The following is a 16,532-nucleotide window of genomic DNA, read 5'->3' on the forward strand; positions in this document are numbered from 1 at the left end:
ACGGGTTTGAGTCCGGCGAAAAATGGTTCCAGTGAGTAAAACTAAAACAAAAGCCAAAAAAAAAAAAAAAAACAAGTAAATAACAGGGTGAGAATGGGGTAAAATCAGAAACGTGGTAAAAATCAGACGTGGACCTTTTCTTTTTCTGAATTCAATTGTTCAATTCAATTGTTCAATTCAACTGGTCAATTGTTGCTTTTAAAAACACTATTGGTTGGGTTTAGGGAAGGAGGAGGGTGAGTCAGTCAGTAAGTCAGTCAGTCGACAGTGGCTTTTGGTGAGTTTACGGGAAAACAGCAGCCGCGAATGGCACTTGTGAGAAAAATTTGAGATCTCAAAAATCGCGCACAGCAGCCACTGGTGGATTCGTGAAAACAAAACCAGCAAAAGAAAACATACCTCCTGGGGCACATTTGGCGCTATCCAGAAATGTATATATTGGTACATTTTCAGAACGAGATCTTTAAAGTAAATATTTTCAATTTAATTGAAAAACTTAATCTAATGTTCGGTTTTGTCCATATTTGACCCAAAATTGGGTTAATACGTCCGATAATTTTTTAGAGTGTTCTATTGTTTACTTTAAAGATAAATGCAAAAGAAATTTGGTATTGCATTGGTTATTTGTGGTAGTTCAGGTGCTATTTAGTACTGCCGTTCTTTGGCTCTTACTCATATCATCATCATCATCACCACCGTAAACACTACAAATCAAAGAACCCATTCAGTGCTATTTATCATATGGATCCTTTAGGTACTAATATGTTACCTTAACATACAAAAGTGTACCTTTTGAAAGGGTACAGCTCCAGTGACAGTATTTTCACTTTTATATCTGAGAGTGTAGCAACTTCTCATTTGTGAAGCTCATCAACATTTTCTTAAATCATAGTGAATGAATAAATGAATGACCTTTGTGTTTACACATATATCACAGTAAAATAAGATTGACCAATTTTCTGAATATTACAAACTACCAGACAAAACTCTTCTCTTTTCACTGAAAACAAACAACTTCAAGCACAGCTCAGTTTTCATATGACAATTGTTGTACCTCTATGAATTAATATGGGCAAAATATTTTTTAATTAATATTTTATATGTTATGATACACCTGACTGACAAAGATCTTCTCAAATAGCTCAGTCAAGACCTCCAAACTTATCCATTTATTCACTCATTTACTATATTACCAAAAAAAAAAAAAAAAAAACAGAGCTGTGCTTTGAGGTAAATGTTGCCACAGATAACTAAAACTTCAGGGCTACAAGGAAAAAAGCCTTTTCTCCTCAAACTCAAGCATCATCAATTTTGTTTAGTTAATATTTCGAGCAAAAGATCAAAAGGTTAAACATTAGAGACATTTTTTTTAATCAATTTACGAAGTATGCCATTATTAGTAGAGGGCAGTGTATGTGAGTACAGCGGAAGACAAATGGGCTCGTGATTTGTGTCCGGTTGGTCAGTTTTCCCCGAGCGCTTGTTTCTGTGGCGTGTGTTGGCAGAGCAGAAGGCACTGATAGTCTGTTCATCTTCTGGCCCTGTGGTGCTGCAAAAACCATCACATGGGGCAGAACAGCCGGGTAAAATAGGCATGCTCTCACCGCCTGCCTGCCCAACTGTCCCTTGGGCATCTGAGGCAGAAATGGCCACATTTAGATACATACACACCCCACTGTTCAGCCGTCAGGTGTGAAAACATGAACACACTTCAGCTCATTAAACAGCTGCAATCCTCATCAGTCCTAGAATCTGACCACCAGGAGGAAGCCATGCAAATAAGGTTGCCATGGAACTTTGCACCAAAATGGGACATCTCATCTTTGACTTTTTAATGGCATTATTTAGGTATTCAAATCAGTAAACATTTTTTACTTATCTCAAAATCATTATTATTATTATTATTATTATTTTTTACAAATGATAATATTTTTATTATATATGTATGCATATATATGGAGTTGATTACCCTTTTGTTTTATTTGTATTATTTAATTTTATCTCTTAGAAACCACAAACAATTCCATGTGGTTTGCTGTACACTTACATAAATAAAGTACTTTCTTATTCTGCTTAATCATTCAAGATTTACTGATGTTTCATAAGGCTCCATCCATCTATCTATCTATCTATCTATCTATCTATCTATCTATCTATCTATCTATCTATCTATCTATCTATCTATCTATCTGTCTGTCTGTCTGTCTGTCTGTCTGTCTGTCTGTCTGTCTGTCTGTCTGTCTGTCTGTCTGTCTGTCTGTCTGTCTGTCTGTCTATCTATCTACATCCATACATACATACATTCATACATACATACATACATACATACATACATACATACATACATACATACAGTTAAAGACAGAAAAACTGAAAAATGCCCTTTTGAAATTTTTTTTTTCCTTTTTAAAACATTCCCAAACGATGTTTAACAGAGCAATGACATTTTCACAGTATGTCTGATAATATTTTTTCTTCTGGAAAAAGTCTTATTTGGTTTATTTCGGCAACAATAAAAGTAGTTTTTCATTTTGTAATAACTATTTTAAGGACAAAATTATTAGCCCTTTTAAGTAATTTTTTTTGATAGTTTACAGAATAAACCATCGTTATACAATAACTTGCCCAATTACCCTAACCTGCCTAGCTAACATAATTAACCTAATTAAGCCTTTAAATGTCACTTTAAGCTCTATAAAAGTGTTTTGAAAAATATCTAGTCAAATACTATTTACTGTCATTATGGCAAAAATAAAATAAATCAGTTATTAGAAATGAGTTTTTAAAACTATTATGCTTAGAAATGTGCTGAAAAAAACTTCTCTCCGTCAAACAGAAATTGGGGGAAAAATAAACGGGGGCTAATAATACCATATATATATATATATATATATATATATATATATATATATATATATTTTTTTTTTTTTTTTTTTTTTTTTCTTACTGAATTTCTACAGGTATATTATTATTTTATAAATAATTTTGGGGCAAAATGTGGAAAATTGCAATCAATCAATCAATAAATCAGGCAATCACTACTAACTAATTAACTAAGTGCATTAATTGGTCATAACAATTTATTGTATATTTATAAAATGTATTTACATACCTGATGCTTAAGAGGTTAAGAATAGCTTCAAAATCATAAAATATGCTTTAGCGTGAAGAGAACGATTTGCATCCAGACATCTAAAAAATAAATAAATAAAATCTAAAACCATTTAGTAAACATGTCTCATACAAAATTTGGTGACACTTTACAATAAGGTTGTTTTAGTTAATGCATTTACTAACACAAACAAACAATGAACAACATATTTATTACAGTATTTGTTCATGTTAGTTAACATTAGTTAACATGAACTAATAATGTTTGTTAATTCACACTGCATTAAACTAACGTTATATAATGGTATAATAAGGCATTAATAATTGTTAAGCTATGCTTAAAAAAATGTAAGGGTTGTTCATAATTAGTTCATGTTAATCAATACAATAACAATAACTAATGAAACAATGTAAAGTTTGACCCTAAAATCCTACAAAGCTTTTCTTCCAAAAGAGGGTTAAACAGTTATTAAAGAGACAGTTCAGCCAAAAGGGAAATGTATTCACCCTTTTCAATTCCTCTAGGAGTCAAACCTTGTTGAACAAAGAAGAAATCAGACAAGGTAGCTACTGAATTCCATATGAAATGGAAGTATGCAGTCAATGGCTACTGGTTTCCAACAATTTAAAAAATATCTTCTGTTGTGAACAACAGAAGAAAGAAACTGAAACAAGTCTGAAAGTGGAGGTCAGGAAAATGTCCTAAAATGGACTGTTCGTTTTTAGGTGAACTATCCCTTTATAGAAAGGGTTTGCATTTCTCTCCAACTGTGAATTTTCACATTGTGCATGTACACGACTGTAAAATGATTAGAGTGTCATTTTTTTCTTAATGCCGAAATCAACACAGAATCTAAAAGGATTGAAGCAACCCATGGGAAGTACTGAAAACAACTCAACAACCATACAGGCGTGAATGGAGAGTTTGTCAGGGCGGTCCACAGAGGAGTGGTTCCATTCATTAGACTGACAGACATATTTGTAGCAGCTCTTAATGAACGCGGAAAGCGCTTCAGTGTTGACACGGACACAGATACAAGCTTCGCATTTGTAAAATAAAAGGCCAGACTGACAGAAACACCGTTATAATAATAATGGCACTGCTCTCTCTGCCAACAATGCAGAAATGCCCTGAGGCCGCGATCAAAAATTAATACTAATTATTATGTGAATGCTACATTAAATCAGACGTATGTTGAATTATATATAAGCAACATGATTCTACTTTCAGAGGAGCGTGCGGGAGGACCTGATTTTTTTTTCTTGCTTTTTCTGGGCCTCTGCTAAAAATGTGCATACATGGAAAAAAAAGTCTTATTGTATCAAGAGAAAAAAAACTAAAAACATTATAAATATAAAATAAATCAAACCAAAATGTCTGTTTATGATAGTAATAATCATTGCTGTATGGCGTGATTTATTTATTTTCCTTTGAAATTGTGTGCATTGAGTTCTGCCTGTGGTTTTGGCACTTGTAGCTGTTCTGGGGCTGGCTGGACACACAGCACTTTAAGTCTCATTTCTGATGAGAGCAGTAAATAATTTAAGGCTTAAAGCTGCCATTAGCCACACTTAAACTCTGCTAATGCAGACCCCTGACAGCTGGCCTATCCCCCATTGGAGGGGAACACGGATCAAGCGGTTCTGAATGAAATAAAGGGCCACGGTGAAGCACAATATCTGTCAATAGCCATGTGATGTTTTTGATTTTTTGCATGTTTGCTGGTTGCGCCGCATGTCTTATTCCCATTGCACAGGAGGCTGCATGGCTTATGACTTTAAATGCATTTAATGTTTACATGCATGTTCAGCGCTCATTAAACATTAAGTAGAGGGTTATACTCCTAAAAAATTTCAGTTTTTATTGGCAGTGATGGTTCCATGAAGAACTTTTGACATCCGAATTGCATTCACAATAACATTCATTCCTTATATATATTCATTCATTAATTTACCTTATTAGATTTAGTCGAACCAGCAACCTTCTTGCTGTGATAAAAATTATATAATAAAATAATAAAAATAATTCACTTAATATTTTAATAGCTGTAATGATTATTCTTCATTCATTAATTTTCTTTTCGGTCTAATCCCTTTATTAATCAGGTGTTGCCATAGCGGAATGAACCGCCAACTTATCCAGGACATGTGTTATGCAGCGGATGCCATTCCAACTGCAACCCATCACTGGGAAAATCCATACACATTCATTCACACATATACACTACAGACAATTTAGCTTAACCAATTCACCTATACCACGTTTTTAGACTTGTGAGGAAAACCAGAGCATCCGGAGGAAACCCACACCAACACGGGAGAACATGCAAACTCCTCACAGAAATGCCAACTGACCCAGCTGAGGCTCGAACTAGCGACCTACTTGCTGTGAGGTGACAGGGCTACCCACTGCGCCACCCTTGACACCATACATATATATATATATATATATATATATATATATATATATATATATATATATATATATATATATATATATATATATATATATATATATATATATACTGTAAGTTTCTTCAGTTATTTTAAATGTTTTTTTTTTTACTTTGTGCTGAATTGTTCTTATGGGTACTAAAAACTGAACAAAAACGTTTACTTTTACTGTCTTCTGCATGTTACACTTACAGTGACCCTGTAGAGGAATTACACTGAAGATAATGTTATATTCATCACTTGCTCTTACTGCATTCGTAAAAAGAAAAAGGAAAAGAGACATTTACAAATATGTGTTTAAATGAACATCATGCTGCACATGGCTGCTGTTAGACAGGCAAACACACACACACAAACACACAAACACACACACACACACACACACACACACACACACACACACACACACACACACACACACACACACACACACACAGTGCTCAGCATACAGTAAACCCCCCTCACAAATTTCTCACATAAATGCCTATTTTCTAAAGGAATCTTTTCAATATTATCAAATTAAATAAATTATATGAGTTTTTATTATATCAAAATCTAGAGCTAATCTGACATAATACCTTTAGAGTTAGTAGCCCAAACGTATATGTTAGGGGAAAAATATTTTTAAAAATGTTAAAATAGGCAAAAGTCAAGATAAATATAACATATTTTTTTTTCCATTTATATGTTTGGTGATTAAAATATTATTTTTAATAAATATATGCTTTCAAATGCACCAAAATATGTTACCTATTCACTGAGAAAGATAAAAATATTCATTTTCAGGTGTACTCATTTATGCAGAGCACTGTATGAAGCATTATTCATATTTTATTTTCTACATAGCAATGCAACTTTTCTCTAAATTAAGGAAATTTCTATATTTTGGAAATCCAATGAAAATAGCTAAAGTTATTGAAACATAAATAGGAAACATTTTAAAATGATCGAAAAACAAATCTAACAATCTTTCTACATCTGTACGAAAGTCTGAATATTTCTTTGGAAAAATACTCTTAAAGTGATAGTTTACCCTAAAATTAACATGTACACATTATTCTCAGCCTCAAGTGGTTCCAAAGTGGTTGTTTTTCTTTTAAGCAAAAACCAAGATATTTTATATAAAGCTCGGAAATAGGTAATCATTTACATCTATTGTAGGAATATAGACTACTATGAAAGTCAATTATCAAAATATCATCTTGTGTGATCAATAAAAAAAAGACCAAACCTTAAAACTGAACATGCTTGTGTCAAATGAAGGTCAGTAAATGAACTTTTTTTTCGGATAAAACTATCCCTTTAATCACTGCGATAGTACTCAGGTTTGTGGCCTAACTTGTCAACCAGTAGATGTCACTCTGATTGTAGGTTGCTTGCTTGGACCCTAATGAGCCACTTTGCCAAAATAAATCTCACCTCAAATGACAGTTTTGATCCCGTAAAATTTGTTAAATCTTTATCACTTTTCCACGTCTATCCATCCTCCAACCAACCTCAAGCAACGAATCAAGATGTTTTCATATTGTTCTGAAACAACAAGCACAGTTATCTGATCATGTCTGGGGAGTGGGTTGAATCAATAGCGGGTGCACTGTGACTTGTTGCCCCCTACTGACGCGTCTTAGTTCGGGTTTACGCCTGACGTCACGTCTCGCGCGGCAGACACAGCTCTGTCAGCCCCTGCTCCAGCGTTCACCCCCTCTCCATCTCTCCTCACTCCAGACTGAAGTTGCGGGACAGCTGGGAGCGGGATACAAGGCTACCTTTTCTTTCTTTCTCTTTCTTCAAGCAATCTTCGGGCAACCTGTATGGTGGATATAATATTCAGCTCTTCTTTTTTGGATGATATGGGGGATCATTCCAAAAGTAGGTATTTACACAAATCCTGAAGTAGTTTCTAGAAGTATGTGTTTACATACATTGGATTTTGCAGAAATTATGACATATTCGCGGCTGATTTTGCAGTATAGGCTAGTCCACTATCCCAGAGTTAGTATTTACTAACTCAAAGATTTTGTTTCGATATGTAATATGAAAACACGTAAAGATTTTATCGAGCTCAGTTAACTCTGTATATGTTTATTTTTGTATGTGTCCAGAGAAGTCCGGACTTGCGATGTGCGTTGGCTGCGGCAGTCAGATCCACGACCAGTACATCCTGCGCGTCTCCCCCGACCTGGAGTGGCACGCAGCCTGTTTAAAATGTGTGGAGTGCAACCAATACCTGGACGAGACATGCACTTGCTTCGTACGGGACGGGAAAACGTACTGCAAGAGAGATTATGTAAGGTAGGTTTTTTTCGCTTGGTTTGTTTCGGGAAAAGCATGCATTATTTCAGTATTAAGTCTATAAACGGATGTGTGAAACGCTTTACTTGGATAGCTAATAAAAATATCTGGAAATAGACTGCACACTATTAAAAACAAAGTTTCTTCATTGGCATTTCTACTGAAGCTTTAAAATCCAGACCATTTTATCCCACAACAATTCTTTATAACATGTAATTTATATCTAACAAGATTACTAAAATGCTATTTACGCCAAGAAATAAAATGGTTGTTTTAAAGATTAGTGCACGGCTCTTCAGAGAAACTGGGAAATGTAGCCTATTCTTCTATGTCAATGCTGCAAAAAACAAAAACAACTAAAACTTATTTTGGAACCTTTATTTTTAAGAGAGTGCAGTTAAATTAAAAAGCATGCTTCGAGTGTATGCTAGACATAACAGTGGATTGATGTATACTCTAATTACAAACAAAACTATGTTTTTCTTTTCAACATCCAACAGATTGTTCGGTATAAAATGCGCAAAATGCACTTTGGGCTTCAGCAGCAGTGATTTGGTCATGCGAGCTCGGGACAGTGTGTATCACATCGAATGCTTCCGCTGTTCGGTGTGTAGCCGGCAGCTTTTGCCCGGGGATGAGTTCTCTGTCCGGGACGAGGAACTGTTATGTCGGGCAGATCATGGTCTGGCTCTGGAGCGCGGACCAGGCGGCAGTCCACTTAGTCCAGGAAACATCCACACTAGAGGACTACACATGGCAGGTCAGTATAGCACAATTATAGTCTCACTTTGGTAACATAATCCAAAGCAAAATTTGAATTAAAATAAAAAACAATAAAATTATTGCTTGGAACGGTTAGAACTTATTTAGGGTCATTTTTTTATAAAGTGATGGCTCTCAGCACATAGTCAGGGGCTAAAGTGAATTGTAATTATAGGCTTCTGTGGGAGGAATCGTGTAGTGTTGTTACATAATAGCTAATTACAGGCTGATCCGCTTGATAACTTTGTTTAGTCAACCACTGATAAGCCTGCGCGGCAGGGCATTTAAATACTGCAGAGCTCTACAAAGGGACTTTAATTTCCTCATTCACAAATACATATGCATTATTATATATAAATAATCTTCAATGCAAAATAACATCGATTGAAATAAACATAATATGCATTTAATCATTCATTCTTTCCAATCCAAATTTAATTCGTTTAATAGTTTTAATAAATCAAGAATTTAATAGCAGATTTCAGATATATCGGTCAATTTTATTTGTAATTTATCATAATATTCATTACATTTGTTCAAAATAACAACAACATTTATAACAATATTTATAACATTTGATTTTAATTATGTTAAGCAGCAATACGTCTGCTGAGAACTATATAAGCTATTGGTATACAGGCAAGCCTATATTTTACGCACGTTCCCCATAATTTTCCGACACATTCCCAAACTGTTTTATTTTTTTTTTTGTCTTCAGCTGATCCGGTGTCGGTCCGACAAACCCCTCATCGGAACCACGTGCACAAGCAATCGGAGAAGACCACTCGGGTGAGGACGGTTCTGAACGAAAAACAGCTCCACACTTTACGGACGTGCTACAACGCAAACCCGCGACCAGATGCGCTCATGAAGGAGCAGCTGGTGGAGATGACAGGCCTGAGCCCGCGGGTCATTCGAGTCTGGTTCCAAAACAAGCGCTGCAAGGATAAGAAGAGATCCATACTAATGAAACAGTTACAGCAGCAGCATGGCGATAAGACGGTAAGTGTCTCACTAATGCACTTTCCATGTGAGAAATTCTCCAAGTGCGAAAAACAGACTTTAAGTAGTGCGGGTCTGAGTGATCCCTGACATTTGATATCAACCGAGATGGTTTGAAACGAGATTGTAATTCGACTGCAGGCTTAGATAAAAGCAGTCCATTTAGTTGTCAACTCCGTTTAATGATACAAACAATTGTAGCAAAACTGTTTTATGATGTAGGCTATTGTTTGTCTTAAAATGCAATTGTAAAAGATAGATGTGTGGCTTCTTTTGGTTTAGAATCTGCAGGGTATGACGGGCACTGCGCTGGTTGCAGGCAGCCCAATAAGACACAACCCCTCAGTGCCAGGACACCCGGTGGATGTGCAGGCTTACCAACCACCATGGAAAGCGCTCAGCGAATTTGCACTTCAGAGTGACTTAGATCAACCTGCCTTTCAACAGCTGGTGAGAACAAAAATAAATAAATTAAATGTTATTAATTTTAAATAAATAAAAAAAAAGCCTAATAATAATAATAATAATAATAACAATCTAATATTTTTATTACCATTGATGAACAATTAGCCTATTTGTTAATGATGATTATTATTAACATTATTATTATATATGAATGATTATAAATATGCATATTTGTTAATAACAATAACAACGATTACACAATTATTCATAAATATAACTAACATAGGGTAATATATAAAGCCTAATAACAATAATAGGCTTAATAATAATAATTATTATTATTATAACAACCATCTAATATTGTTATAATTTATAATCAATTAGCATACAAGTCAATAATAAAGATGACTATTATACCATTATTATTAGGCTATTATTATTGTTGTTATTATTTATTAATGATTATAAGCATTTGTTAATAATGATTGCACAATTATTTATAAATAATAATTATTATATCATCATTACAATAACTGTTATTGCCTTTTATTATTGGCTATTAGGAAATAATTACCAATAATATTATTATTTATGAATAACTTTAATAATAATAATAACAATATGATGATGATAATTATTATAATTATAATAGGCTAACATAGTTTATTTATTGTTAAATGTGTCTTTCACTTTCAGGTCTCTTTCTCGGAATCCGGTTCTTTGGGAAACTCATCGGGCAGCGACGTGACCTCTCTCTCTTCACAGTTACCGGACACACCGAACAGTATGGTACCGAGCCCGGTGGAGACGTGAGAGCGACTGCTCGTCTGTTCCCTGGTAAATCCCGAGAGCAGCTCGTATCACGGACGCGGGAAATTCCGTCTGCATCACCGGACAGCGCTTTATGAAACAACCTGCACTATAGGAACAGAGGATCGCGTTCTTCCTAAAATATACGTCACCAAATCCGCGCTGGTCCGGGGAGTCAAATGATGGAAAGTGAAGCTTACACTAAATGCGGGACCATGTTCACACGAAATGGATATTCGTTATTCGTTATGATTGTATTTGTTTTTTTTTTGACTTTCTTTTTTCTGGAAAAGTACCTTTTTAAAAGACTCGATTTCAGAAGATGGGATTTTTTGTTGTTGTTGTGAATTTTAAAAGGCAGACAACTGTCTTTGAGCTAAGTTAAGTTATTGTTATTTATTGTCACATGAATTCGCATAAAAATAAACAAATCAGCACAGTCAGTTTTTTAAACTGGTAAATATTGAACGCGTTTAATTGGTAGGCCTACAGAAATATTATAAATAGTCTGTGCATTATGATGCTAATAATAATGATGATAATAACAATAATACTAATAATGCAATCATTAAAAAGTCGACCATTATTTCATATTAAAATAGGATACCACATTTGTAAATGAAACCTTTGTAATGGAAAAGCTCGTTTCTTTTTTTTCATAAAACCTATGACTTTGCGCATTTGTTTTAGGCTAATCAAGCTATTTAAAAAGTGTGATTAATAAAATAGCTAAATTGCAAAACTGTAAAAATCCTGAAAATATAATCTTCAATCTTAAAATCAACCCGGATTTATCTGAATCTGATTTAGTGATAGAAGTAGCCTATATTCTTTTTATTTTGTGGTCTGATATATTAAACAATCAAGCCTATTTTCAATTGCAATCCGACGCATCTTGTCAAATAACGATCGCTTGAGCTTTTGCATGCTGTGCTATCAAACCAACAAACAACACATTGAAAATCGCAGACGCGAAATGTGATTCGAAAAAAAAACTAAAAAAAGGCTTTAAAAAATTATTTACACAGCAATTTGCTTATTAGCCTATTAAATCAACCGGCCAAATTTTGTTTTCCGTTAAAATCTACTTACTAGACGTTCACAAGTTCAATCCATGTGAATAAAAAATAAGTTCGAGCAGAACTAAATAAAATAAAAAAAAGAAATGCTAATATTAATTCACTAAACCCCAGAGCTTATAGCAGGCCTATAGAAGCCAATGTATTTTTCAATAAAATAAATACGAGCTTAATGAGACCACAAGTGTGTGAGAAGATTGACAAAAATTGTATAAGTCTGACATTATAGGCCTACAATTTCAGCTATACACTTTTATGTAGTTTAAATCTTTCTTAATAGATGAAATATTGCATGCGAATCCAAAAGACAGTAAAGCAAAAAGCTTTTTTTACTAAATGCTAACAGCAGTAACATGGTTATTTTGGTAGGCTTCAGGTGCTATTAATACAGCTGCAAACAGACAAGACTGATGAATATAAGCAAATCTCTCTAACACTTGTTTAAGTGAGATAATCAATCAGCGAAAGATAGAAAGGAAGGAAATAGAAGGAATTCATACAAATTTGATTTAGGCTGTAAGCTCTCAGAATATTTTGAACAGCTCCATTCACCAAGATCCAGGCAGAAATGAGCAGCTGCAAAGCGATTCTAACTGTGTCGCCAGTTTCATGGATTCGGTTTACCCACAGAAATACTTTTCTGGCATTTCTTTTAATAACATTTTGAGTGTGCGTTAATGTTCACACAGGCCTTTGCAACATTTTTAACCTATTTCTTGTGATATGACTATAAATCAAGGAAACACACCCATCTGAAGACAAACTAAAAAATTATGAATTCCCATTAGGAGAATAAACACACAGACACACACAGACACAGACACACACACAGACACACACACACAGACACACACACACGCACACACTGTTCAAGGCATGGAGGGAGGTCAAAGCCACCCACTCTACAATAACAGACTATAAAACAGTTGAGCATGGCTTCAGCATTCACTCTTCAGTCTTCAAGACACACATAAGCATCTGGCATGTGAGGAAAACAGACGTCTAGAATTGAACCATGCAGAATAATATAATGCCACTGCATCAATCCAAGAAGCAGAAATATAGCAGAAGTTCGGATACATCCTTCATACAGTATGTGGGACGAGACAGTGCTGGGATTTTAGTTTCACACAGGTACGGGTGCAGAGCTCAGGCTAAATTGAAGTAGATGGTGGGGGTGAAGTGATGTGACCATGCGTCCATAAATAACCAGGATTTATTAGATCTTAAAAACACTTTTAACAATACCGACTCTAATGCATTCTATGTTTGATAATGCACTCAGGGCCTTAAGAGCGGGATAAACAGACCTATAACTCATGTTTTTTATCATTCCAGCATGGGGAGAACACAGACAGTGTTCTACAGCAGCGTTCAAAGGGTCATCGCAATATTGCTTTCACATTAATGGCTACCGGCACTGAAAACAAACTGTCCTCAATCTGAAGCCTTCTCTCAAATTTGACAATGTAGGTCAACATTTTATGCAAATGTTTGGAATTGATTGAGTAATATGACAAGTTCTATAATCTAAAAACAGACAAATATTTACATCAAAACAAATTATGTTCAACAATGAACTATATTGTGCAAGACAAACTCGATCTGTGGAATAAACAAAGGGACTGCTCCAAAACATGACTAATTTCAACAATTTTATTTTCAGGTTTAGTTCAACTGGACAGCTAAATTAGCTCATGCTATAATTAAATTGCTAAATAAATTGATATGAATTATTATTTTTCTTTTCAGCATGGTGATCAACTTAACAGAAACTCTATTGTCAAGCATAAAATCATTAAAAAAAATTTAATTTAATAATAATTTAATTAATAATTATTAAAACTTAATTTCAAAATCTTATCCAGTAAGGCTGTCGCAACATCAGATTTTTCACTGCAACAAAACCGCCCCAAAGTAAGTCAGTCAAATTCCCAGCTTTTCTTGTCAAAGAATTACACTGCTGCATACAAAGGAACTACAGTACACTTAAAATAGGGCAAATAATAATGAACGATAAAAATTCTGTTGACTATTTAATAAATATTTTCCTCAAAGAATCAAACTATTGCATTTAATAAGAATAATTACACCAAACAGAGGAGACCAAAAACATTTTTAGCATTGCAGAGCTTAAAGTATTTTTTTAAAGAGAATAACAACATATATTTTCTACACTCAAATAATAGAAATTGAGTGTTTAACATCATATTCATCTTCTGTGAGCTGATTTGCAAACAAGTCAAAAATTCTATTAATTTCTGTAGTCATAAACAAGGTTGATTAGCACTACATTACACACATTCATTATCTTTAGACAATTCCTTTTTAAAGGACACATAAGTAGATTTTCTTTATGTTTCATCAGTCAAACATTTAGACCTGCATTGGATTTAGCCAATATCTACCACTGACTATTTGTTTATGCAAGGGATTTCCTGGAAAGCACAAGTTTTACAAATTGTGTAGTGATCCTTAATGTGCTTTATGCTTAATATTTAAAGTAGCCATAAATTTGCATTTAGAAAATATAAACATCTAAAACTTGCAGCTTGTCACAATAATGTTTTTGACATCCCCTTCAATTCTTCATTTTTTTTTGACATACTTCAATTCTTCTTCTAAACCAGGGGTGTCCACATTCAGTTCAGTGTCCTGGAGAGTTCACCTTCAATCCTAATCAAACACACCTAAACTCAGCTAAGCTCTTGATACTAGGTATACTACAAACTTCCAGGCAGGTGTGTTGAAGCAAGTTGGAACTAAAGTCAGCAGGACACCGGTCCTCCAGGACTGACTTTGGACACCCCTGTTTTAAACAATCAAATGTTCTCTAGTATCTGACATGACCCACCCCCTTAAAGAAACTATTGCTATATGAACTTGAGCTCAACCACTCTCACTGGCAGAGTGATAATAACAAAATGCTACTAGCTTTTATGTATATTAAGGAGAAGCAATGTTCCGCCCTGTCTTCATGTTTCAGTTCAAATAACACACAACGGACAAAAATGTACATTAAAAAGCACAACAAGGCACCTTTAAAAACATAGGAATAATCAATTCCTACATGCAACACTCCGATTATTCAGTTCTAAATAAAACATGCAGAAGCTAGAAATCCACCACTGCATTAACAATTTTAAAAATGATTAAAATAATTTCATTAATGCACAACAACCTTTCAGAAATAAACATCTCAGGCTCATTTGGAAAATGTGCCCTGGTGTTCAATTTTGAGAACCAAGAAATATGTGCTCGCGGATACATATGGCTGCATTTGATGTGTAAAATGAATGTTATAGGGCGGTACCATTGACGGTTTACATCTGTATGTACGGCTTTAACAGCCTTACTGGTTTGCATGGTAGCAAATCACAAAAAAGTCAGACATGGGAGGTAGAGCGGAGCGGACAGGTCCCAGTAAGCTGGTAAACTAAACCCCAATAAAGCAGCATGAGGTTGCAGTAGAAGTACACAGCTGCAGAGGCTTTTCTCTTATAGTTTGCTTTTGAAAACAATATCGGTTGGGTTTAGGCAAGTGTGTGGGTGGGTTAGTCACTTTCAAGCTGATATATTATGCATGACGACAAGCCGACCAAATGTTCTCACGGACATGCAAAAGGAGGATGTTGAGACGGGCAGAAATGTACACAGTGGTGTATTTTCGAGAAATGACACTTAAGAGAAAAGTGCCACAATAACATATTTGAGATTGCCAAAAAAATTTACACAGCACCCTCTAGTAAATTAGTGAAAAACAAAAACTGCAAGACAACACAATCCGGTGTACATATTTGTCGGTTTACAAAAATTTTTATCCTGTGCACATATGTCCAGTGAGGCTGGGTTGGTCATCACTGGGGTTGTACCTTTTTTTAAAAGGAAGATTTTCGTACCTATCAGCACAACATACCTTTAAGGTTATAGATAAGAACCTAAAGTTTTAAAAGTGTACCATTAAGGTACAAATATGAACCTTTTAGGTACAGAAGTAGATTTTGAAAAAGTACTGCCACAGTAACAGGTTTGTACCTTTATTTTTGAGAGTGTATTTATGTATTAAATGAGACTACACAGTTTTAAGTTGATATCACAATCAACATTATTGCCAACAGAACAGACTTTTCCACTTCCACAACTGTTTATTTAATTCAGAACATTAACTTTTTAAACTTACAATCATCCATTCATTTTGTTTGTTGTATTATATCCCCAAAATACTTTCTAGAGTGATGTACAGCGAAACTTTTTGCCAGAGCTTTCAACTCACGCACAAAACCTAAACTTAAAGGAAATTAAATATGTCATTTCTATTTAGCTCAACAATATTCCATTGACTAATCACTCTTTAGAAGTACAGTTTATCAAACAACGTGTATCAGACTTTTTTTAAAATAGTATAATAACGTACCGCAGTATATTATTTTACAGCTGTCACGGGGTGTTAAAAGAGCAGTGTCTGTTAGTGAATCATCTCAATCTGATGACGTTTCTGGCAGTGTTATATTCGTATATTTTTTAGGGAATGAATCAAGGGTTCTCTTCTGTGCCAAAGTGCTCTCAAAGGACAATGTGAGGTAGAATAAATCATAAATACAGCACAGAAATCAGGAA

General features: G+C 34.5%; 1 protein-coding gene and 1 long non-coding RNA gene across 9 annotated transcripts in view; one reads left to right on the forward strand and one right to left on the reverse strand.

The window, feature by feature from the left end:
• Window positions 1-16,532, reverse strand: part of LOC147836003 (uncharacterized) — a 91,561-nt gene that overhangs the window by 29,272 nt on the left and 45,757 nt on the right. For 6 of the 7 annotated variants that reach the window (XR_015495754.1, XR_015495749.1, XR_015495755.1 and 3 more), the window contains one exon: window positions 1-41. This exon is cut by the window's left edge and continues 96 nt beyond it. The exons of the other annotated variant lie outside the window; for it this stretch is intronic. This is a non-coding gene — a long non-coding RNA (uncharacterized LOC147836003). The remainder of the gene's footprint in view (window positions 42-16,532) is intronic. 7 annotated transcript variants of the gene reach the window in all.
• Window positions 7,284-11,293, forward strand: isl2b (ISL LIM homeobox 2b). 2 transcript variants are annotated; one of them, NM_130964.2, is given in 6 exon segments: window positions 7,284-7,434; window positions 7,668-7,857; window positions 8,358-8,617; window positions 9,338-9,621; window positions 9,904-10,071; window positions 10,723-11,293. In NM_130964.2, coding segments are annotated over 6 exon segments (1,077 nt in total). In that variant the 5' UTR covers window positions 7,284-7,376; the 3' UTR covers window positions 10,840-11,293.

The sequence above is a fragment of the Danio rerio genome, chromosome 7 (assembly GCF_052040795.2).
Source record: "Danio rerio strain M-AB ecotype USA chromosome 7, GRCz13ab, whole genome shotgun sequence".
In the NCBI taxonomy this organism is placed as follows: Eukaryota; Metazoa; Chordata; class Actinopteri; order Cypriniformes; family Danionidae; genus Danio; species Danio rerio.